This window comes from Engystomops pustulosus, chromosome 10, assembly GCF_040894005.1.
Source record: "Engystomops pustulosus chromosome 10, aEngPut4.maternal, whole genome shotgun sequence".
NCBI lineage: Eukaryota > Metazoa > Chordata > Amphibia > Anura > Leptodactylidae > Engystomops > Engystomops pustulosus.
Window position 1 is genome coordinate 47,627,897 of NC_092420.1, and position 26,091 is coordinate 47,653,987.

Here is a 26,091-nt window from a genome sequence, read left to right on the forward strand (position 1 = left end):
TTCAATTGATCATAGAAATCAGAAAAAATCAGGACAGCAATGCGTATTCATGTAAAATACCTACAAGACAAGAATTAATAACTAAAATCAATAGCACTGATAAAAACAAGTGGATATTTCATGAACAAAACATTAAGGACATTTAAAAAAAGAATTGACTTCTCTTCATATACAACTGATTTTGCTTTTGTGATAGACCAAGTGTGTACTCAGAGACTTCTATTCGTATGTGAAATAAGACCCTCTGTACATATCAAAGAAACTTGTAAAAAAAATACAAAAACCAGTAAAAAAACTTGTTGCAATTTATTTACTAAAATTATTTTGTGAATTGTATTGTCTTTCAAGTATTAAATTACAGGGAACAACAAAATGGGAATAGAAACCTCGGTCAGCTTAGTACGGATAGGGAGACACAGAAATATAAACAATGAAAGTCGTCTGATACTCAATGCTGCGTTCTATGCTGTAGGATAAAGCTTTTACTTTCATTCTGTATGTTACTGGCTCTTTAAGGGGTCTGTTGGTAAAAACCACTCCTTTCATTTTCTCTTCCCTTATAGAGAATGGCAGTGTGAGGTCCTCATCAATTATAAGAAATGTTGTTCTTGGATGAAGTATTCCATCCTGTGTGTAGGCAACCAGTCTGATCAGGTCTTGATTGGCAGCAATGCCGAATGGAAGTGAGACCAATTTGTACTGCAATGCATATGGGCTGAGAGCACACTCCACATCATTTAGGGCACAGTTCTTCAAACAATACCTGGTGATACACAAACATCAAATAGCAGCAAGACATGGCATTACAAATATCTGTAAATTATGGAAGCATGAAAACTAAGTAACATTAAAGGGGTTGTTCAGCCGCTAAAGTGAAAATTCAAGTTTTTCCCTATACATGGGTGGGGGTCTCAGTGGATAACAAGAACAGGGCTCCATTCTACCCCAAATGAACAGAGCTGTAGGTCAGACATGTGACCTGCTGCACTATTCATCTATATGGCGCTGACAGAGATAGCTGAGCACCGTATTTGGCTATCTCCATCAGTAGTGTATATAATGAATCAGGAGAGCCAGCATGCTTGAATGATGTGCTTCTCCATTTATATGGGGTGCTACTTTGATAAAACAGAACCCTACCACTAGGTCCCCAACCAATCAACTACTTATAACTTGTTGTGACAAGACAACTGTTTAAAGAAAACCTACCATCAGAAATCCACCAATTAAACTAGGTAGGTTCCTAGTAAGCTTCTAAGCCCTAATCTATCTTTACTAAATCCTATAATACTTTCCTAGCTAGGCTACACATAATATGCAAATTTTTGATGATGTGGTCCATGAAGGAGTTGGGCTGCAGCATCAATGTGAGGAACGCACTGAGAACAGGGAGGTGGGAGGGATGGAAGTGGCTACAGAGGCTGCACAGAGACTCTACTCCATGCCGCAGTTGCTTTTTCCAAAAAGTAGCATATAAGGTAGATAAAGTGTACCTTAGCTTAGAAAGTATTATATTATTAGGTAAAAATAGATTAGGTCTTAGAACATTACTAGCAACCTAACATCAGATCTACCATAAAAGGTAGATCTACCATAATCGGTAAATGGTATGTTTCCTTTAATCAACTTCCACAGCTCCAAGAGAGTTGCCACAAGAACGTCATTCCTTTGAACATTTTACTCGGGAAGCAAGGGAATAAGTCTAATGTATTGCTATGTATTTGCTTGATCCTATAGGATTTACCTGTGAAGCACCTCTCTATGTGTTTTATATTATACACTCACCGGCCACTTTATTAGGTACACCATGCTAGTAACGGGTTGGACCCCCTTTTGCCTTCAGAACTGCCTCAATTCTTCGTGGCATAGATTAAACAAGGTGCTGGAAGCATTCCTCAGAGATTTTGGTCCATATTGACATGATGGCATCACACAGTTGCCGCAGATTTGTCGGCTGCACATCCATGATGCGAATCTCCCGTTCCACCACATCCCAAAGATGCTCTACTGGCTTGAGATCTGGTGACTGTGGAGGCCATTTGAGTACAGTGAACTCATTGTCATGTTCAAGAAACCAGTTTGAGATGATTCCAGCTTTATGACATGGCACATTATCCTGCTGAAAGTAGCCATCAGATGTTGGGTACATTGTGGTCATAAAGGGATGGACATGGTCAGCAACAATACTCAGGTAGGCTGTGGCGTTGCAACGATGCTCAGTTGGTACCAAGGGGCCCAAAGAGTGCCAAGAAAATATTCCCCACACCATGACACCACCACCACCAGCCTGAACCGTTGATACAAGGCAGGATGGATCCATGCTTTCATGTTGTTGATGCCAAATTCTGACCCTACCATCCGAATGTCGCAGCAGAAATCAAGACTCATCAGACCAGGCAACGTTTTTCCAATCTTCTACTGTCCAATTTTGATGAGCTTGTGCAAATTGTAGCCTCAGTTTCCTGTTCTTAGCTGAAAGGAGTGGCACCCGGTGTGGTCTTCTGCTGCTGTAGCCCATCTGCCTCAAAGTTCGACGTACTGTGCGTTCAGAGATGCTCTTCTGCCTACCTTGGTTGTAACGGGTGGCGATTTGAGTCACTGTTGCCTTTCTATCAGCTTGAACAAGTCTGCCCATTCTCCTCTGACCTCTGGCATCAACAAGGCATTTCCGCCCACAGAACTGCCGCTCACTGGATGTTTTTTTTTCTTTTTCGGACCATTCTCTGTAAACCCTAGAGATGGTTGTGCATGAAAATCCCAGTAGATCAGCAGTTTCTGAAATACTCAGACCAGCCCTTCTGGCACCAACAACCATGCCACGTTCAAAGGCACTCAAATCACCTTTCGTCCCCATACTGATGCTCGGTTCGAACTGCAGGAGATTGTCTTGACCATGTCTACATGCCTAAATGCACTGAGTTTCCGCCATGTGATTGGCTGATTAGAAATTAAGTGTTAACGAGCAGTTGGACAGGTGTACCTAATAAAGTGGCCGGTGAGTATATATCGAATCATACAGTAAAGGTAATACATGGGCTTGAAGGGTTTAGATGAAATAATATAGGAAAATCAAAATCTTTGCAAAGTAATTTTGGAACAGACAATAAAGATTTCTTTACTACATGAAATCAACTAATAAGTATAGCATACCCAGAAGAAGAGTCTCGTAGGTAGTTCGGAGGACAAGGGGTATCAATGCATTGGTGACTTCCTCGCATGTTGAAGCACATCTGGTTTATTCCACACTGAATATTTTGGAGAAGGCATTCATCAATATCTGTGAGTAAATGTGTAAATGATGTAGTTGTTAGAAAAAAAAATATTTGGTAGAACTCACTGAAGTCTTTCAAAGAAATGAAGCCCATCATTGGCACACCCTGTTTATAACCTCTTTACTCTGGCAGTCTGTCTGCCTGTCTGAATTGCTCAAACATAAGGAAATGAGACATTCCCAACTCTCTGATGTTTCAAAGCCTTAGACATAGTAGTAGACACACAGGGGCAGATTTATCTTTGAATGGTTTGCGCTACTTTTTATGACTTGTCCAGCAAGGGGTCATGGCTTCATAGGAAATGGATGTGGCAAATAGGAAAAGTGGCAGAGCAAAACATACCATGAGTTTGATACATTGATCATTTTTAGATTTAACATTTTACTCCATCATCACAACACAATGGGCTGTTTCTCACGATTCTGATCAGTCCGTGATCACGGCTGTACTGAGTGCTGTGCTATGGACTCATGACTATGGTGCGGATTGAAATATTGATATCTGATGCAGAGTTCTTGTTTCCCCAATATGTAAGAGAACTGACTGCATATAGTACCTTAATAACTAGTCATACCTTGACATGACTTTCCATTTGCCATAAGTTGATAACCAAGTGGGCAGACACACTGGTAACTTCCAAGGACATTTCTACATTCATGTTGGCACACATCTTGATTGTCACATTCATTTATATCTGTGTAAAAGGTCACATTTGTAAAGGGGTAATTAGACTGATAGAATATAATAAGGACAGCAGAAAAGGGTCTTCCATCTATAACATACCTACACAAGGCTTCCCAGGACCTTCAGACCTGAACCCACGTGGACATACACAGGCATAACTACCATGCGTGTTTTCACATATTTCATTATTTTTACACCGATGCGTAGCCTCTATGCACTCATTAATATCTATAGAAAATCAAGATAGAATTTATATGCAACCACAAGTTACTTATTACCATATCATATCTCAATAGAAGGACATTTGCAAGTACCGTATATTCCGCCATATAAGACGACTTTTGAAGACAGAAAAATCTTCTGTCTTCTCTGGGGTCGTCTTATACGCCGGTAATCCCGACCGCTTGCCATGTATTCACGGCGGCTGTCGGGTCGCGCTGCGTGGAGAGGGCTCACGGGCAAAATCAAAAAAATAATTTTTGTACAGGAGGTTTTCATTTTTGTAAATGTATGAAAACATTATAAAACCTTTATAAATTTGGTATCCACGTAATCGTACCAACCCAAAGAATAAAGTAGACATGTCATTTGGGGCGCTCAGTGAAAGACGTAATATCCAAGCCCACAAGAAAATGGCGCAAATGCGTTTTTTCATTATTTTCATTGCATTTGGAATTTTTTTCCCGCTTCTGAGTACATGGCATGGAATATTTAATAAAATAAAAATTTAAGGTACAGTATGGTAACATTTACAGTAAAATGGACGATGGTAATGTTGTCGTTGTATGCCTTATGTTTATGAGCGACAGTTTTCCTGCTATATACCTGCATGTCATAAGAATTTAAATTAAAAAAAGGACCATGTTAAATTCAAATGTTTTTTTTTTAATTTTTACCGGTGTTTTGTATACGTTGGAAAAGGGGTAGTCTTATACGGCGAATATATCTTAAACTCTATATTTTAAACAGGAAAGTAGGGGGGTCGTCTTATACACCAGGTCGTCTTATATGCCGGAATATACGGTAGTTACATCTGTATGGTTTTTCTCTGTTCCGCTGATGTATAATGCCTTGTGCACCAGCTTTGCATGAAAAAGTTGCAATTCTTGGTGCATGCAGGGGGCAAGGCAGCGATTGCAGGGATGCTGTGTCCAGTCAAATTTAATTTAACCTGCAGCAAAAACTTCCACAGGTTATAAACTGAATTACTAAGAGGTCTCTCTCTCAGTAATACCGGCATGTTGAGGACTGGGTGCACTGATGGACCAGATTTATCAAAAGTAGTGCAATCTGAACCATGTACAGTTTGCCATACGAGTGTCTTCAATTATCAGGCAGCCCCTGCATAAATCTGGCGCAAACATTTCTTAAATGCATATATGCAAGCTACAAAGACATTATTTTCAGTGCAAAGTAGGACAGAAAACTAGCACAGCCAATTTAATACATTTGGGCCAATGTGCCAGTCATTGGCCTTGTATGTTGTGATTATGATATTAACCAACAACTAAAGCTTCAAGGGGGGATACTTGCATAAGCCAGCATATTATTCAGAACTACAGGACACATGTAGAACTATAGCACCACTGTCTACTACTACTCAGTGATGTCTTCAGTGCCACCTGTGTAGAGAGAATGCAGGCAGCAGTATCATACTGATAGGTAAGCATTCACCAATACTGAGGGTAGCGCTTTCCTGGGTTACTGAATGAAGTGTATACTGGGCTATTGATGGGGAGGGGGCACTGGGCTACCAAAAGGGGGGAAACTGAAAGTGGGTGCTACTGAGCATACTGGGCTACAGAAAGGGGGAAATAGTGGGCTACAGAAATGAGTGTGGAATGTTCTGCTACAGAAGGGGGTCCATACTATAGAGAGGGGGATGCTGTGCTACTGAAAGGGGGATGCTGTATCCCCACTTTTCTGTCACAGCCAAAAATAGCAGAGTGTATTGACACAGTGGTCTCAGACATGAATGGAGAGTGGACATGGTTGCAAGTCTACAAAAAAAAAAAGTGCAATACTTACCAGCACATGATCCATTGTCTAATTTTGTAAATCCACTGGGACATAAATCAATGCACTTATAACTTCCACGTGTGTTTTTGCACATTTGGTCTGGTCTGCAGACTTGCTGACGGCATTCATTAAGGTCTACAAGGAAATACATATGTGAGCATTGCCACTGTGTGCCCCATACATAGTACCAGACACTATATCTCATTGTAGCTATGACATCTACACTTTCTTTAACAATCCCAATGGCCAGGGCCTGGGACAAGGCATTTTGGTGCAGTAGGATCAGGATTCGGTCTGAGCGCGGGATTTAACCTTTACATTTTGTCACAAGACATGCACTTACATACACCGGGAAGAAAAAGGACAGATGCAGGATATCGGGCACACGATCTTAGTGAATCGCACCAAAGTGCATTATCGTCGGAACAATGCACTTCGGGTGAACTCCTGGGACAGGTAAGTAAATCTGCCCCATTATGTTTACATGGTCTGATCATTCAACTTACCGTAACATCTCTTGCCTTTTAAATGGAAACCTGCCTCACAACCACAGTGATAGCTTCCAATAGTGTTGAGGCAACGCTGATGACAAGGATTGGATTCTTTGCACTCATTAATATCTGTAACATTAAAAACCAAAAATGAAAATAGAATGCAGTTATTATAACATATACTAAATGAAGAACAGTAAATTTGGCAATATGACAAATAGTGTTTTCAGAGGAGTAAACTTGCATTCTAGGCTATCTCTCGGAAATTTTCCAGTGTTACAAAGGTAAAAGTAGGTCATAAAGAAATAGGATTGGCTTAAAATTGTTCACCAAGTCTGGCTTTACAGAATTGGCCATAGAACTCAACAGTAAAAGAAACAGTAAAGAAAGTCATATCCAGTACATTCAAAAGCAGAGTCTTCTATTCTCCCATAGTGTAAATGACAACAAGCATTCAGCTCTTCTGGTGCCTTTTTCAAGTTTAAGAAGGTGTTGAAATGTTAAAATATAGGCAAAGTGTCTGTAATAGAGTTATTGGATGTCCAAACTTTTCACAACCGTGGGAGTTGCCTGAGTTGGGATAGTGAAGTGGATCTAGCAGCAGCTTTGCATTACATTAAGCTTAGTATTTTGCTGCTTCTTTTTTTATTTGTAATACATTATCATAACCTTCTTTGTTCCTTTTAGCATTTAACAGTTGTTTAACTGATGAATTTATGAAAGAGAGTACCCAGGCTCACAGAAGTCATCTGCTACGTAGTTACTTGTCCACTGGGGATTGTGGTCTGTATGCTACCTGTTCGGTTGACTGCTTGTTTTCTTATTGTGTTACACCACGTTTCTGTGCTCTGTTATTGATTCTTTGACTCTTGATTGACTCTTTTGGTATTCTCCTTCACTAGTTGGAATTCATTAATGGTCCTCAAGGTGCTATGCATTTTCATGCAATGGGGCTCATTTACTAAGGGTCTGTGGACCGCATTTTCACCGGGTTCCCCGACAATTTCCGTGTTTCACCGCATTTAACAGGGGTTTTTGGTGCACACGATCAGATTTTATCGCATCGGTGCCGGCTTTCACGCGCAAACATTTCTTGGACGATCCGACGGATTCGGACAACACGCGGGATTCAACATCGCAAATTGTGTCGCAAGACATGCACTCACATGCACTGGGAAGAAGAAGGTGAACTCTGGCGGACCTCAGAGGGGGAAGCGACACAGGATCTTGGGCGTACGATGGTGAATCGCCCCAGACTTCATCTTCTTCGGACCGTCTGGATCGGGAATCGCGACAGGACCGGGTAAGTAAGTTCGATAGAGATGAAGGGGGGGCACTGCTCCGGTTATGATCTCCTGTATAGGCTATCTAGCCTGAGAGTGGAGATAGATTTCTGGGGCGTATGACCAATGAGTACGTTGTGGTGCTCTAGCTCTAGCCCGAAATGGGCCGTCGCCTCGAGTTGGCTCCTGCGTGCTTCCTCTCTCCTGCATCATGTTTTTAACGCTGTTGGAATAAAGTCTGAAAATTTTACATGGTGAAAGCCAGCTTCCTTTCCTCTCTACAATTTGATATATTGGACTGGGTAAGTAAATGTGCCCCAATGTGTTCTGTGCTTATACTGAGTTTTTTTTTACTTTTATGTGGTGGATTTGCCATGGTGAGAATGGGAGTGGCTTAATTTTATTATATTTCTGTAGGTGTTATATAAAATCACCTGCAAATGCTAAAATAAACTCAAATAATTAGGGGAAATTTTGGTTTGCGACCACATCCTATGACTAAAATCAATAAAATAACCATGTGATCTAAATGTAAGGTAAAATGGTCTTTCCTTGCTCTTAACCCCAGTTTATGTTTGGCTCAAAATTATGTCATTAATATGCATGAATAATTCCATTCAAATACATCACCAATACTCCTTTTGGAGTTTAGCACACTTTTTGAATAAGAGTTCTGCATCAAAACTGAATGCCAATTTTTTATATTAGCATCATATGATGAACATACAGTACAGATCAAAAGTTTGGACACATCTTCTCATTCAAAGAGTTTGTATTTTGGATTCACACTGAAGGCATCAAAACTATGAATGAACACATGTGGAATTATATACCATCAATTTTGATAAAATCCCCAACAGTTTCACCAGCAAAGCATCCTCACACCATTTGTTCACCTTTTCTGCGTCGCACAAAGACACGGTTGTTGGAACCAAAGCTTTCAAATTTGGACTCATCAGACCAAAGCACAGCTTTCCACTGGTCTAATGTCCATTCCTTGTGTTCTTTAGCCCAAACAAGTCTGCTCTGCTTGTTGCCTTTCCTTAGCAGTGGTTTCCTAGTAGCTATTTTACTATGAAGGCCGGTTGCACATAATCTCCTCTTAACAGTTGTTGTAGAGATGTGTCTGCTGCTAGAACTCTTTGTGTCATTGACCTGGGCTCTAATCTGAGCTGTTGTTAATTCATCCTCTGCAGCCGAGGTTAAAGCACAGCCCTTTTTAAAAAATTTGACCAGCGTCTCTTCCTGTGGTAATAACTTTTCAACACTTTAACATGAGACAATTTTCTCATTGTAGTTTGTGTTAGCAGTATCATTTTGATGTTCAGTTTTTTTTGGGGGGGGCGGTTGAAATTCAATAATTTAGGAAAAATTTGAAAAAAATTACAATTTTCAAAGTTTCAAATAGTCCAAATAGTTATTTTTAGACAAAAAGTCATAGCACATTTTCTTTTAGAAACCTTTTGCCATTGGTCTTCTTTTTATTTCCATAATTTGTTTTACATTTCCTTTTTTTTACGGATGTGAGAAGGTTTAAAGTTTTAGTCCTGCACATCGATGTAGCATGTAAGCATTATACAGTGCCATCTGCATGTGCATGACCAGCTTCTTGTACCACTTCCGCATGGCATTATATGGCTGAAGCACCTGGTCCGACAAGTCAACCCCTCTTATGTGCCTATTGTAATCCAAAATGCAGTCAGGCTTGGGGGTTTCTGTAAATTTCACAAATCTGCTAACAAAAAGGGAAAACTTATCAGAGGAGCAGCACACCAAAAGAGCACCCCGACAAAAGACTCTCTTATAAATCCTTATATATTCCTGGTTGCGCTCAAAGGACTCCTTCGCTCATTGCACAAGTGATGAATTAAATGAAAAAGGCAGGTAACATCTCCTTATCCAGGGTAGTGAAGAGTGAAGAACACTTGTGTGGATAATTCATACACTTGCTTAGATCTTCCCAAAATACAGAGTATACAACATCCGAATCCACTAAATGTAAGACGTAGGCAGCACCAAGAATATACTCACAAAAATACTTTGTAAAAAGGCTTGTATCGTTATAACAAATGCTTGAGCATGCCAAATGGTCTTAGCCCTCTGCAGTGAGTGAAGGAGTCCTTTGGGGGTTTCTGTACTGGAACTCGTACAGGGGCAGGGGTGCTGGTGTGCCCATGTATTGTTGTTAGTATAAGGATGTCTCTCTTGTCCTTGTACTTAACGCACAATATTGAGTCATTGCATAGTGCTTGACACTCGTGTCTTCTGAGTTTTTTCCCTAGCAGCAGCATTGGGAGACCTCTCTGATTCCTTATAACAGTGCTGCATGCTGCAGTTTTCCTGGAACAGAGGCTCTTCAACAGCGTGGTATAAAAAAATCACACAGCTTATACATCTTCACGCCATATCTTGCCCTCTTATTGTGCAGGTACTGGCAGAACTGAAGTCTCCCTTTGAAATGTACCAGGGATTCGTCTATGGATATGTCCATCTCGGGGGTATACACTTCCATAAATTGGGCACTCAGATAGGCTAATATGGGCCAGACCTTAAACAATCTATCTTATTTAGGGTCATCTCTGGGTGGGCACTGTGCATTGTTGGCATAATGAAAAAACCTATGGATGGCTTCATAGTGCATCCTACTCAATGCCCCGCGGAAGATCGGGATGTGGTACCGAATGTCTGTGCTCCAGTAGACCCTGATAGCCGGCATTTTTACCAGTCCCATAAGAAGTACTACGACACAATATTTCTCAGTCTCTGCTGCACTGACAGGGGTCCTTCTGTTGAGTTGCACATAAAAAGAAGTGGGGTTTGGGACAATATATAGTGCAGCACAGAGATTGGGGTCAGAAGTCCCAGGCACATCAGCAGAAGCCTTTAGGAACTTCAGCAGAAGCCCCAGGCACTTCAACAGAAGCCCAAGGCACTTCAACAGAAGCCCAAGGCACTTCAACACTACTTCTAAGGCACCTTATTGAGGGTTCCTTGGGGTCACTTTGTGAGGACGAGGTGGACAAATAAAATGGACACTCGTCCCCACTAGCAGACTCCCTATCAGAGGCAATATAACTATATGCCTCCAATGCCATGTACGTTTTCTGGGCCATGATTTTCCCTAAACTGACATCTTTTCAGGTAACTTGAAGCTCATCATGAGAATGCCAAGAGTGTGATAAGCAGTAGTCAAAGAAAAAGGTGGCTACTTTGAAGAACCTAAAATATGAGACATATTTTCAGTTGTTTCACACTTTTTTGTTAAGTATATAATTCCACATGTGTTAAATCATAATTTTGATGCCTTCCGTGTGAATATTAAATTTTTATAGTCATGAAAATACAGAAAACACTTTGAATGAAAAGGTGTGTCCAAACTTTTGGTCTGTAGTGTAAGTCTCTATAATAATGCAAAAATCGTTTCAAATTTGTATAAATAAAGAGATGCTTGAGAAAAAAAACATGAAAATAATGCCCCACTTTCTGTTTTCCATAATTGTAATTTACCTTTACAGTCTAGGGCATTAGTAGAAGGTCGGAATCCCACTCCACATTTCAGAATACATGAATAAGAACCAATGGTGTTTCTGCATTCTTCATTTTTACGACAAACAGCATCTTCTAATGTGCATTCATCTATGTCTAAAAATATCAGAACAAACTCAATGTCATCAGAATCTATGTGCAGTCTTTTGGTGCCATCTACCAGCTAAATTTAGTCAATAAAAGTTTAGCTTTAAAGGGAATGTTAAAGGAGACTATAATATTTTCTTTTTTGAAAAAAGGCATTGCATGGTTTTTCTTTTACAGATTTCATTTCAAAACAAAAAAAGCACTAAATCCTGCAATTTTCTTATTGGCCATTAAACCTAATAATGTGTAATTCACAAATTCCATAGAGGTTTTCTTTGCCTCATTTACCTTCCAGATGAGACAGGCAGGAGTACAATAAAACACCTCTATAAACAGTGAGTACTGAAACTGTTAAGACCCTTTTACATTTTTCACTTTTTGTTTCATTGCAGCCAATTGTTAAAATCAATAAAAATCTTTTTTTTTTCCTCATTTTGTCACACTCTACACCGCATCTTGACAAAAAAAAAGAAAATGTAGAAATTTTTTAATTTAATAACCCATTAACGACCAGGTCTTTTTTAGTTTAGTTTTAGTTTTTTTACTTTCCATTTTCACCTTCTGTGACCTTATTATTTTTCCATGGAAAGTGCTGTTTGAGGGCTTGTTTTCTTCATAACATATTGCGCCTCATAGTGAAGGTATTTAATATTCCATGCCGTGTACTGGGTAAAAATTCATTTGCAAATTGATAAAAAGCAGCATTTGTGTGCTTAGGGTCAGTGTTGGGAGGTAAACCTTCAGTTCAATCTGAGGTCCAAAGCACTCTGGAAGAGGTTTTCTTAGAGGATATCTCCGTACTTGGCCGCATTCATCTTTCCTTTAATTGCAACCAGACATCCTGTCCCATCAGCCGAAAAACACCCCTTATAGCATCATGCGGCCATCACCATGTTTAACTGTTGGGATTGTATTTGGCAGGTGATAAGCACACATACTGCTTAGAATTAATACCAAAAAGTTTAATCTTCATCTTATGAGACCAAAGAATGTTATTTCTCATAGTCTGGGATTCCTTCATGTGTTTTGCACACAGCAGAGGAGAAGCCTTTGTCAGCAGACTCTGCCATAAAGCCCTAAATGGTGGAGGGATGTAGTGTTAGGGAAATATCCCTTAGCTCTGATGTGATGTGTTTCCAAATCATTGTATAGTACGAGCTGCTCGGTGAACCGAACTATTCCTTCACTGTAATGATAGTTAAATTTGTGGAATCTTGAGGTTATTTTTTACCTCTTTCACAAGGCTCTTCTCCTAGAAGTTTGAGGAAGAGTTCTTCCCAAACTTCTTCCATTTAAAGTGTAACCGTCATTCTGAGCAAAAAAAAACCTAAAAAACATAATTCTGCTCCAGGTGTCCCTGGGAATAATTCCTCAAAGTATTTTGCCTCTCATTCCTCATTTATTACTTTTTTGGCCCACCATGGTTTCAGACTATCAAAAAAACTACAATCAGCAAGATGGAGGGGCGGGACCTGCTTACTGTCACCTCATCACAACAAGTGCTGCTGACCAATGACACCATATCTATCTATCTATCTATCTATCTATTTATCTATCATCTATCTATCATCTATCTACCTATCTAAATCCTATGTATCTATCTATTACCTAGTCATATCTATTTATCTATATCCTATCTATCTATCTACAGTCATGGCCAAAAGTTTTGAGAATGATACAAATGTTAATTTTTACAAAGTCTACTGCATCAGGTTTTATAATGGCAAGTTGCATATACTCCAGAATGTTATAAAGAGCGATCAGCTTAACAGCAATTAATTGCAAAGTCAATATTTGCCTAGAAAATGAACTTTTTGGCAAAAACACATTTCAACTTCATTGCAGGCCTGCCTTAAAAGAAGCAGCTAACATTGTTTCAGTGATTGCTCCATAACCACAGGTGTGGGTGTTGATGAGGACAGGGCTGGAGATCAATCTGTCATAATTAAGTAAGAATCACACCAATGGACACTTTAAAAGGAGGCTGGTGCTTGGCATCATTGTTTCTCTTCTGGTAACCATGGTTATCTCTAAAGAAACATGTGCAGTCATCACTGCACTGCACAAAACTGGCCTAACAGGAAAGAGTATCGCAGCTAGAAAGATTGCACCTCAGTCAACAATCTATCGTATCATCCAGGAATTCAAGGAGAGAGGTTCCATTGTTGCCAAAAAGGCTCCAGGGCGCCCATAAGGACCAGCAAGTGCCAGGACCGTCTCCTCAAAGTGTTTCAGCTTCAGGATCGGGCTACCAGCAGTGCAGAGCTTGCTCAGGAATGGCAGCAGTCAGGTGTGAGTACATCTGCACGCACTGTAAGGCGGAGACTCTTGGAGCGTGGCCTGGTGTCAAGGAGGGCAGCAAAGAATACATTTCTCTCCAGAAAAAAACATCAGGGACAGACTGATATTCTGCAAAAGGTACAGGGAGTGGACTGCTGAGGACTGGGGTAAAGTCATTTTCTCTAATGAATCCCTTTTCAATTGTTTGGGACATCTGAAAAACAGCTTGTTCGGAGAAGACAAGGGGAGCGATACCACCAGTCTTGTCTCATGCCAACTGTAAAGAATCCTGCAACCATTCATGTGTGGGGTTGCTTCTCATGGTTACTCCTGAGGTTACTCCTGCTGTGGAGTGTGAGGTGATGGGACGAAGGGATTGTTTGTCTACATACAAGTGTACGGAGAGCTGAGGGAGATTGATTGATAGATATATACATTAGTTAGGGCTTCTGTCAGCATATGACTGAGTGCTGGAGCACTGAACCATGAGGTAAACAGCTGTGAGCAGGGAGAGTGGAGAGAGAAGGGGGTGTGTCTCAATCTGTAGTCATCTCCTTAGTGAAGATGGAATGTGCCTAGCAACAGCCATCTGAGAGTCACTAACAATAGGGGAAGGCTGCAATGCAGAGCAAATGGATTAGTTACCCGAATCTTACCTGCTCTACAATATATCAAAAGTTTTTGAAATGACGGTTACACTTTAAGGATTATGGAGGCCATTGTCCTCTTAATAACCTTGAGTGCTGCAGAAATACATTTGTAACCTTGTGCCTTGACACAAGTCTCTGAGCTCCCTAGGCAGTTCTTTAGACTTTGTGATTCTCATGTGCTCTAACATGCACTGTAAGCTGTGAGGTCTTATATAAACAGGTGTGTATCTTTCCTAATCAAGTCTAATCAGTTTAATTAGACACAGTTGGATTATAAAGGGGGAATAAAAAGGAAATGGACAGCATATTAAATATGTTAAATATAAGTAGCACAGCAAAGGGTCTCAATGCTTATGACCATGTGATATTTTAGTTTTTCTTGTTAGAAAGAAAAAAATAAATTAGCTAAAATATATACATTTCTGTTTTTATTTTTTCAAGATGGGGTGCACAGTGTACATTAATGAGCAAAAAAAAAATATTTTAAGGTTTTACCAATTGGCTGCTATGAAACAAAGAGTGAAAAATGTAAAGAGCTCTGCATACTTTTTGAACCCACTGTAGGTAATACAGCTGACCACCACTATATCCAATAGTGAAAATTGTTGTAGTTACAACTTTTTTACTGCCCCACCCACCATTTCCCCATTATATTCAAAAAGTCTACATGGGGCCTGAAACATATAAATGTTACGTTCCTTTACCTTGTCTATTGCAACACCGCAAGAAATACTAAGGGAGGCAGCTCAACCAATCACTGGTTGAAGTATTGACTCATCACAGCCAGTGATTGGCAGGAAGTCTCCTATAATCTTCCTATCATGTCAGGAAAGACACAGGAGCAGTACTGGAACAGTAGGAGAAGGAGGATTGATAAGTACTGTTAATGTTGTTACATGCCCTTGTACAGCCTGTTCAAATAATTTTATTTATCAGAAAAAATTTTATTGTTACTTATTCATTCATGTGACAGATTAACTTACCATGACATGTCCTCCCATCTGCAGAGCTCATCAGGCCTTTTGGACAAGAACAGTAATAACTTCCCATAATATTATGGCATGTATGGGAGCAGGGATTATGAGCAACACATTCATCATCATCTGAAAGAGTTCAATAAATGAGTTACACAATCTAGACAGTCATGCATGGAAAGCCTTACAGGGCAAAAGCAACTGGAACACACAACAAAAAGAAAAGTTGCAAAATGTGGCCTGAAATATGTTTAAGCTGCACTTTCATTTTCCAGGTTTTTTCATGCCAAACACTGCATATCGTCCTGAAAGATGTTTATTAATATTTTCCAGGTTTTCTACCTTATTCATGTTCACAGGACAGGAATTTCCGTCTTTTTCTTAGTCATGCACTGACTTTCATTTTAAAGCCCACTCTGCTGCCCTTTACTTCCTTTTAACTACTTAGATATGCATAACAGATTCATGGACACGCAATTAAAAAATATATAAGAAATACTAGGCAGGTAATATTGACTAGTTGGTCTTTCTTGGATTTCTCCTCTTTTCTCTCTGAAATACAACCCATACAGTGATATAAAAATTATTTCTGGTTGCAGGACAAAGAATTTTGTGACCATATTGCCCACAGCATGGAATTATGTTGGGACTGTGACTAGAGTTGTAGAACACCTTGATTCTTTTCTTTTTAGGCATTCCATTGCAGATTTGCTTTGGATTACTGTTCTGTTGCATGGCCTAGTTTTGTCCAAGCTTCAGCTTTTTGATAGATGGCCTCACATCTGAGACTAAAATACTTCTGTATACAGAGGGGCTCATGGTCAACTTAATGCAAACAACCTAGGTTCTGTGGCTGCAGACAAGGCATTTCTTCAACATCATGTTTTGACAGCTAGTATGAGTTATTTAAGCTGATATGCTGTGTTTGATTTTCACTAAATGCTATTATGAAAATTACGATTTTATATTTCCATTTTGGTTTAAACTTTAAGGACTGTTGTCCTAGAGTGATGAGCAAACATTGTACAATGTGTATAAGAAAATATCTAAAAACATTGGGGTTTTTTTTTTAGAGGTGGTCACAATGATCACTTAATCTAATCTACATTTTATCAACAGGGGCAGGCCAGAGGTAAAGTTTCTGTTGGAGCAGTATAATAATAATAATAATAATAATAATAATAATACTTTATTATCCCAAGCGGGAACTTAAAGTGTCACCTCTGCAATACATCAAATTGACAGAACATCACATATATAAAAAGAACTCACATGAAAAGAACACATATACAATAAGACAGAGTAAAAACACCAATACACATAAGTAAATTTCACCCGATATTCAATAAATAGTTACTTAAATAAATTATAAAAGTAATAAAATAGAACCCATTTTTCCAATAGTCTTATTTTCTAAAACATTCCTATTTTACCCCCAATTGCGGCATTTGACAGCTCGAGAGCGGCCGGTATAAACGTCTTTTTAAATCTCTCCGACCTGCAACGCAAGAGAATAAAACGGGAGCTAAAACCACTAATCTGTGCCTGCAGCACGCCATGCATTGGATGATCACTGTTATTTCTAATTTTTTCCAATTTCCTTATTATCCCGCATTGTACAAGTTTCTCCCATCTATCAAATTGCAAACCTACTATCGAGGAGGCTTTCTTAATTATTTTATCCATCTTTTGACAATCCCTACTAGAAATACAGTTGCCCCAAGCCACTAGGGCAAATGCAAATGCGCTCACCATAACCGTATTATAAAAACCGACCAACATAGTCCTCGGGATGTCAAATGCCCTTAGTCTACGTAAAAAGAATAGATTACTATTAGCACGTCTGGAGACCTTATCAATATGCTCATGCCAGCTTAATTTATTGTCAATGATCACGCCCAGATATTTATAGCTACCAACCTGCTCCACTTCTGTCCCTGCTATATTAAGTGGTTTGGGCAGAACGCCCTTTTTTCTTGAGAAATCTATAACCAATTCTTTCGTCTTATTTATGTTTAATACGAGACCATTTGAGCTGCACCATTCGGTAAACGTATTTACTGACTCTCGGTATTCACCGTCGTCCCCCTCTGTGATACAGCCCACCATTACCGAATCATAAAGATTCAATAACTAGACAGGCTCCTATTTCCTGCTCATTTCTGTTATATCTCATGTATATGAGGTACTAGTTGTAGATCCTGGCATTGCCCAGGACAGTAAATAACTGCTCTTAGCTATAACAAAATCGAATGGGTTAACAAAATATGTGTTTCTCTCTCTCTCTTACTGTTTCTAAATGTTTCTGTCTCTGAGTGTCTCTGTCCGTGTATGTCTGTCTCTGACTGTATCTGGCACTGAACGTTCCTGTCACTGACTTTCTGACTCTCTCTGTCTCTAATTATGTCTTTTTGTCTCTGACTCCAACTGTCTCTTATTGTGTCTGTCTCTGACTGTGTCTGTCACTGACCGTTTCTGTCTCAGACTGTCTCTGTTTCTATCTCTGGATTTCTCTGACTGTCTGTCTCAGACTGTCTCTGACTTTATCAGACTGTCTCTGTCCCTGACTGTGTCCGTCTCTGACCCTGTCTGTCTCCGATTGTCTCTGACTGTCTCCAATTGTCCCTAACTTTCTCCTACTGTCTCTTGACTTTCTCTGACCATCTCTGTATTTGTCTCTGACTGTCACTTTTTCAATGGGTGGATTTATAGAGGTGTCTAAGAGCAGTACTGTTCTTGTTGCCCACAGCAACAAATAAGATAAGATAAGTTTCATTTTCCCACAGCTGTTTATAAAATTACAGCTAATCTCTGATTGGTTTCCATGGGCAACTGGAACAGTTTTACCTCAGAGATTTCTGATAAATCTCCCCCTATCTCTGTATCTCTATCCATCTTACCTCACACATAAGCTGTCTTATACTCATTGACTATAGTAACCAATTAAAGCTCAGGCCTCATATTAATAACCTGTGGCAAAACAGCAACCTATCAAAGCTCAGCTACTAACTGCCACAGTTAGCAATGGCTCCTCCTCATAGCCATGAGTATAGAATTAATTTTTCAAAACGTGTAGGCGATTTCTTCTTCTTGTCTTTATTTATACCATGTGAATTCCTGTTTGTTGGATGACCAGCAGGTCTCTTTTTTGAAACTGCTGAAATAATTTTTTTAAGGACACCATTTTGTGTAAGTGGATCGAGCTTAAGGGCTAAATTCTGGGACTCCATAGAGTAGGTGCACCCCGTGCTTGAACTCGAGAGTGGTAGTTCATCACAACATCCATAACCTTTGAGATTCTTTACCACAGCTGTCAGGGCTTGTGAAGCCCTGGTTCTTGTCTTCCTTATCTCCATTCTTTTTCTTTAACTGGGGTTCCCACACTACACTCTATGATCTCCAGGGACTTATACATTTTCCTGGACTGGTTTACATATGGTTTCATTGTTTTACATGTATATTTACTTTTATAAATTATTTGATATTTTACACCACTTACCGCAGGCTGTTGACATTATTGTCAGTGTGATGCTCTGTAATTTATTTTTTAATTTCCAAAAAGCAAAATACATAATAGTAACTTCTAATTGTATGTGATTATTATGTTATGATAGTAAATACATTTGTATTATTTTTACCTTCACAGTAGAGCCCAGATAGATCATAACTAAATCCTAGTGGACACTGGTTGTCAAAATCACCTATAAGGATAATAAATGGTTAGAAAAACAGGTATGCAATAATATCAATATTCCCACTGCAGGGAAGGAGTTTAAAAAAAATCAGCTGTCCTCCACTTTGAGTGATGTCTCCCACTGCATAAAACATAAGTCGCTACTGGTTCTGATCACTAAGCTCAGGGATATACAGCATCATGCCAATGAGGCCAATGAGCGGATGCAGCATATCATGTTTATACAAATATTTCCCTATTATAGCTATGTAAACAAATCTTGGTTGGAGACCAGGAATGTAAGCAGTGGACACAATAGCTATTTACATGGTATATGATGAAATAATCGATAAATAAAGTCCCAATTTTTCCAATATTTTCTACCTTTGGAAATTGAAGCATGCATCTCAAAGTCAAGAGTCTCTTCCAGAGGGTTGTAATCTGTTTCCACAGAGGATACACGTAAAATCTCTACCATAAAAGGCATTTTGCCATGGCTGGGATCATAACTGACAGTGTGATTCCAGGCATATGGTACACTAACTCCATCCAAGTAGAACATTCTTGTTGAGTAAGCATATAGTTGGCCAAGACCTGTTTGGACATAATCCTCTGTGTAATCCTAAAATGAAGTCACATAAAATACATTTTGTGGATAATGCTTATTGAATATTATGTGAAACATCAAGAATTATACATTTTTCATACTTACCTTTAACATAATGTCAGTAGACGATTGTAACTGAAGAATATAACCTTTTACAACCGTATCCAAAATAAGGAAGCCATCAGCATCAAGGCCACGGGCGGTATGAGTGATCCTCAAGACTTCTCCTGTAAGATTAGATGAGGTAAAAACAATGGAACTTTCAATGTTTTATTCCATTATACTTGAAGAATACTTAAAGAAAAGGAAGCTTGTTCAGCAGTCACAGGCGGTGCTGTGGGTGAACAGGAGTGCTGGAGGATGTAAGCATACATGGTTTATTGTTTCTTAAGCCCACCCAGCTATATTTAACAATTCCAAAAGGGGTTATTTTTAAAAAAAACACCTTTGCACAGTTGTCTTTTGTGCCCTTCTTTATTCTTTGTTATGATAATGGAGATACCAAATTCACATATAATGTTAGATATAAAAAATGAAAATATTTTGTACAAAAAAATCTTCATTTTCTGAGACCAATAACTCTGAGACCAATAACTTTTTCATACTTTTGTGTCCAGAACTCTGTAAGGTTTTATTTTTTGTGGGACATGATGATGTATTTATTGCTACCATTTTAGGGACAGTAGGACCTCTCGTCTTTTATAATTTTTTTTTTACATTTGGGCATCTCCATTACAGAGGGACACACTGGGAATAACCATTTTTATATTTTGGTAGGTCCTGCATTTTGGGACACAATGATATTTACCATGTATCTAATTGTATCTATTTGTTTATTTTTAGATACTTTTAGATATATTTTCCTTTCTAATGAAAGGGGGATCATTACAATTTTAGCTTTCGTTAAAGTTTTGTAATAAAAATTTTTTTTAGCATTTTTTACTGTATTTTTAGATTTCCTAGGGAACTTGAACTCTAGTGGGTCTGATTAGTCTTAACACATAATGTAATACTACTGTATTTGCAGTATATGGGGATTTTTCCTGTTGACCGATAGCAGCATACTATAGATTGTGTCCCATGATAGGCCGACGGTGTACCAAAAAGTCTATTTTTTGGCATAATTAACTAGATTAACTAATTAATGGTACAAATGACTATTTTTTTTAAACTCGTTTATTGAATAATAAAAACAAGCCATCGTAGAATGACATTCTATTTCAGTACAATAATGTCATCCTTGGTAACACCATATTGGTGTATAAAGGCATAAGAATACAAGTTTGTACGGAAATGGACATATTCAATAAGAACAATCACAGAAAAAAGAAAACAAATGACTATTTTACAGTTGTAAACTACTCCAGTTTCATCATCAAGCATCAGACACAGTGATAGATCTGGTTCTGCAGATGAGTGTCTAGTCCTATTCTTCACTAATCTAGTCCTATTCTGCACCTGTGACACATTGATAACTATCTCCTAACACCGCTAATGAAAAGGAACCAAATTCTTTTTTCTCATGTTATTAAAATTTGTATTTTCTTTAGTAAAATATACGTATCGAGATTATATTATTAAGCATGAAAAAAACAATTCCAAAAGAGTGCATTTGTTAAATAAGAACTGATTTGCTTACTCATACCTGTTGCAAACTCCACCTGAGACTCTCTTATAAATTCACCGCCAGTAAGTGTAAATCCATTTATCGCTTCTTCAATTTCTCTTGCTACAGTCCAATATATCGGATTCAAGATTGAGGCGAGATTTCTCATAGATGGGCCTCCATATGGTAAGAAAAAAATAGCAATCATATGTTTGATTAAATAAAGGATTTAAGTTTTTGTGGCCTGTAAATCAATCCATTTTTTTTAAAAAGGAAATCTCACTCGTCACTTGGAAAACCGCTAAGCTCACTGAGGCAATCTGAAATTTTTTACAAACCAAGGTCATGTGGAAAATATTTCCAGCTTATGTTTTGAATGAAGAAGAATTCAAGAGAATAACAATAGAGACTTCATATATTTATGTAGCTTATGTCATTTTGTAATATTTTTCATTGCTTTTATTTGACATCTGAGTGCTATAGCACTTCTCTTCATTCCCAATATTTTCTTGCCCTGTAGGTCTGAGTTGACTTGGGGACTACTAGTGAGATGACAGGGCCCCTTCATAGCTATATTCGATAACCCTACTTTCTCTCTGCTGTGGAACTCTTTTTCCCTTGCTTCGTCCCTAGTTTGTAAATTCTTGACTACATTATGCCATGATCTTTGGGTGTTTTCTTCTGTCACGCACTTTTTAAATGGTATAGCAGATGGACTTGGCTCAGTCATGTGACCCTTACACACACCCACATTAACAATTAGACAAGTACAATCTATTGCTTTGGACATACTGTTCCCTGTTAGAATTGCTTAAAGAATTTTATACTAGCCATATAAACTGCATTATCATCATCTGAAATTCTTTAAGAAGGGAAGAAATATGTATATACACAAAACCGAAGATATACTTTTCTTACCCAAACTTTTTGGAACATTGTTATACTGTGCTTTGATTTTAATACTATGTGAATCAGGAAATTTTGTAATATTGCCATTGAGAAATGCAATGCCAAAGTCAAGGTCATTGATGGTTCCAGATAGAGTTCCTCTAATAAACTGAGCTCCACCTACATAGGAGAAAATAAATAAAATAACTTAATGAAAGAAAAGTGTAACTTCTTTTGTGAGTTTCTGAATTTCCTCCAATGAGATTTAGTGCATCTCTCAAATGTAAACTATAATCCTACAGGGGTGATCCAGAGGAAGGCAGTATCAAGTCTTTCTTTACTATAGAATGGTAATTTTCTATTTTAGATTTTCTTTGCTCTGGTGTACATATACAAACTATTTATACACTCAGTAAGGAAATATTCTCACCTTGGCAAGCTTGAACATTACATTTCAGAACTTGGGTGAAGTCTCCTAGGCAGGAGCGAACACTGTTTGATTCCTCAACATGTTTGCACAAACGCGTTCGGATCTGCTGGCCACCACCACAAGTCGCAGAGCATTTACTCCAAGCTTCCCATGGTCCCCAATTACCATCACCTACAAAATAATATTATAATCTAAAGATTTTCTACTTCTTATATACATTCTCTGCTCATACAAATGCATAGTAATGAATAGTTTTTTGAGTCTGTGCTTCACTGCCATCTTGGTTTTGACCCGGTTTTGTCCAACTCCACCTGTTTGTTTATATATGTTGTTTGTCCCCCTGTGTCCTTTTGTATACGCCAATCTGTCTCTGGCTTCATCTTACCTGCAGGGACACTGCGGGGTGAGTTTGCCATTGCTTTTCCAGTCTGACACCTTAACCAGTCTGACAGCTGGTGCCAGGTCTATTTGTGGTTAAGCTATTTGCTGCACAGGTATCTGACAATACCAAACTACAATATAATACTGCTTATAGAACAAGCATAGTCTATATCTATTGTCCTTGTATGTATATCGTTTATACCACTTCACAAAATAAACATTTCCCTTGCAATGTCTCCTTACAGTGTTGCATACCAGAGCTTCATACTGATTGTATAGAACATACTCACTGGGACACTTGTTTGTGTTACATTTATGCATCTCTGTGTCAGCACCACTGCAGCCTCTGCCACTGTTAGAGGGAGCTGGATTATCACAAGCTCGATATCTTCTCATTTGTCCTCCATTGCAGGTACGGCTACATGCTCCCCAAGAGCTCCATGGACCCCAGCTTCCATGCACTAAAAGGAAAGCTAGAGCTTACTTTAAGAAGAAAACAGAGAATTGCTTTGGTATTCTTTATTTGAGATGCAAGAAACCAAAAAAGGAAAGCAAAAGGTGTGCTTTGTCTACCGACTATTATGAATACTATCGTCCTGAATTATCTTCTATTTTAATCCTTCCTGTGATAACATTGAGGTGAAAACATAAAACCTTGATACTGAATATGAGATAATAGGTTGAACATATAGGAAAATTCTGAAGGGTTTATCAAGAGCTGCAAAGATTTGCTCTGGCTTCAAAGTCACAAAATGTTAACGCTGCTCACAACATTTTTGAGAATTGGGTGGTGAGCTGACATATCACATATCACGAAAATAGTTTTCATCTTACTCCAGTAGAGGGTAAAAATAGAAAGAAGGTTATATCTCAGACCAGAAGACCTAAAATTGAATCAAATGTATTAAACATCATGCAGCACTGCAGAACCTTGGAGATTTTTAATGTCAATAGAAAGTTAATGTCAGAAATTCAAGCAGAACAGACTTTAAAAACTCCCTATACAATAAAAGACCCTCTTTCAGTATAGAATTTCTTGAATGAAAGTTACATCACTGAAAATAAAAGCTTACCTGGACATAAATCACCATTACAAAATTCATTTTCATACTCCTTCCCCTCACATTTGTGGCCTCCATATTGAGGGGCTGGATTTGAACACTCTCTAAATCTTTGTCGGAGTCCACCACCACAGGATAAACTGCAGGATGTCCAGCTTCCCCAGACTGACCATTTTCCATCCACTTAAAAACATTTTTAAAACGCACAAGTATTAGAAGCAAGCATCAATACATCTACATCTTTGTGTTCAACACTGTTACATGCAGTAGCATACATATCAAGAAATAGATTTAAAAGAAAATTTCTTAGAAGGCCTTGCAATTAGATAAATACAAACTGATATGAGGAACAACAGTTAATTCATCAATCAAATGAAATCTACCATCAAAATCTAGCATGATAAACCAGGGACACTTAGGCCTTATTCACAGGATAATGTGCTCACCTGTACCGGATCCAGGGCATAGCCCACGGCCAAGAGGAGGAAGGGGGGGGGGTGAGTGCTTCTAGCCCCCCACCTCTCTACTGATAGCCAAGAGACATGTTCTATTTTTGTATTGCAGTGCATGGTTCAGTCACAGTGCAGTGAGACAATGGGGCAGATTTATCAAGTGTCTGAAAGTCAGAATATTTCCAATTGCCCATGGCAACCAATCACAGCTCCCCTTTAAAATATTCATGAGCACTGGTGAAATGAAAGCTGAGCTGTGATTGGTTGCCATGGGCAACTGGAAATATTCTGACTTTCAGACTGCTTGATAAATCTGCCCCAATGTTTGATCACCACACTGTGCCCATGTGCCATAGATCCCCATGCGGATATGTGAATGGGACCATAGATCCAGTCACTGTGACTGTGGTAATCTCCGTATATTGTTATATATGGCTCCCTTTCTTCTAAAACAGACTTTTCAAATTATGCCATCCCAGGCTGTTACACTGTTGCAATTCTTGGTCTAAACACGTCCGACCTGGTGGAGATCCCTTTCAGATCTACTAAAAGGCTGGTGCCAAGTAGAATTTTAAGACTAGTGTTTAAAACATTAGTATTGTATATTCTCCTCAGACCATCCACCTAATATGTCCAGTGCTTCCAAAACACAAATACACCACCTGCTTACAATATGATATAGGAGATTGTACTAAATTACTGAGTATGTGTGGTCACCAGACCTGGCTATATTTGGTGGGCATTTGGAGAACACCATAGGCCCCATGATATGAGTAGAACAGCAATATCGACACCGAGAATGTTTAGTTATGCTTTGTGTAATCTAAAAGGGATATGTAATATTTGCTCATTGGAAACCCTTTATATCAAGTAGAATCAATTGAAGTCCCTGTACCTGGACAATGTCTGTCAGAGCATATTTGAGTCTGAGAATCATGTCCTTCACAAGGTGATCCATCAAATGATGGAGGAGGATTATTACACAGTCTTATTCGTGTCTGAGTTCCTTTACCACATGTCTTGGTACATGCTCCCCAGGCTTCCCATGAACTCCATATTCCGTCAACTGTAAAAAAAAAATTGTAAAGTAATTGACATTCATGTGTAACATTTCCTTATCAGTTTAGAGTTCTTGGCAATGTTTACTAGTTTCTTTCAGGTACATTTTCATGAAAAGCAACTGGCCCACATTTATTAAAGCAGCATAAAGGTCCTATCAAAGCAGTACTGGATAATATTAATTCAAAGGAAGCACTGTACCTTCACCAATGTAGAAGGTGGCACTTTTTTAGCTTTGCAAATTGTTTTCATAGGTAAGTCATTATAATTTTATAATTGTATTTTTATAGAACATGACTTTTAATAAGCTCTTGTACATGTGATCTGTGTGTAATAATACTTACCTGGACATGGCTTACTGTTACATTCTATAGTATCAACAGCTTTTCCCAGACATGACCTCCCTCCTTCATGGCCAGGAGGAACATGACATGTCCTTGTTCTTGTCTTTTTACCAATTCCACATGTTTTTGAACACTCTTCCCAGGGACTCCAGTCCGACCAACTTCCATCCACTGTAGCAAAGCAGAAATTCATCATTTTGATCATACTAGGACACATAATGTTATCTCCAATTCAACATAGTAGGAGGATAGATGGACAGACATTAATTATAGACTTCCACCTTTTCAATATGAAGAACTAGTG

The 26,091-nt window shown here is 38.7% G+C and overlaps 1 protein-coding gene across 1 annotated transcript in view; it reads right to left on the reverse strand.

Moving 5' to 3' along the window:
- Nucleotides 1-291: 291 nt before the first annotated feature.
- HMCN1 (hemicentin 1) overlaps nt 292-26,091 on the reverse strand; it is a 219,917-nt gene continuing 194,117 nt past the window's right edge. Inside the window, exons 89-106 of the mRNA XM_072128125.1 lie at nt 25,788-25,958; nt 25,280-25,450; nt 23,945-24,115; nt 23,162-23,332; nt 22,491-22,661; nt 22,091-22,240; nt 21,212-21,349; nt 19,672-19,793; nt 19,344-19,581; nt 18,925-18,987; nt 15,296-15,415; nt 11,257-11,391; nt 6,482-6,595; nt 5,985-6,110; nt 4,056-4,184; nt 3,847-3,966; nt 3,151-3,277; nt 292-763 (exon numbers count right to left, since the gene is read on the reverse strand). Coding sequence (XP_071984226.1) covers nt 397-763; nt 3,151-3,277; nt 3,847-3,966; nt 4,056-4,184; nt 5,985-6,110; nt 6,482-6,595; nt 11,257-11,391; nt 15,296-15,415; nt 18,925-18,987; nt 19,344-19,581; nt 19,672-19,793; nt 21,212-21,349; nt 22,091-22,240; nt 22,491-22,661; nt 23,162-23,332; nt 23,945-24,115; nt 25,280-25,450; nt 25,788-25,958 — 2,804 coding nt within the window. The 3' untranslated portion in view covers nt 292-396. The remainder of the gene's footprint in view (nt 764-3,150; nt 3,278-3,846; nt 3,967-4,055; nt 4,185-5,984; nt 6,111-6,481; nt 6,596-11,256; nt 11,392-15,295; nt 15,416-18,924; nt 18,988-19,343; nt 19,582-19,671; nt 19,794-21,211; nt 21,350-22,090; nt 22,241-22,490; nt 22,662-23,161; nt 23,333-23,944; nt 24,116-25,279; nt 25,451-25,787; nt 25,959-26,091) is intronic.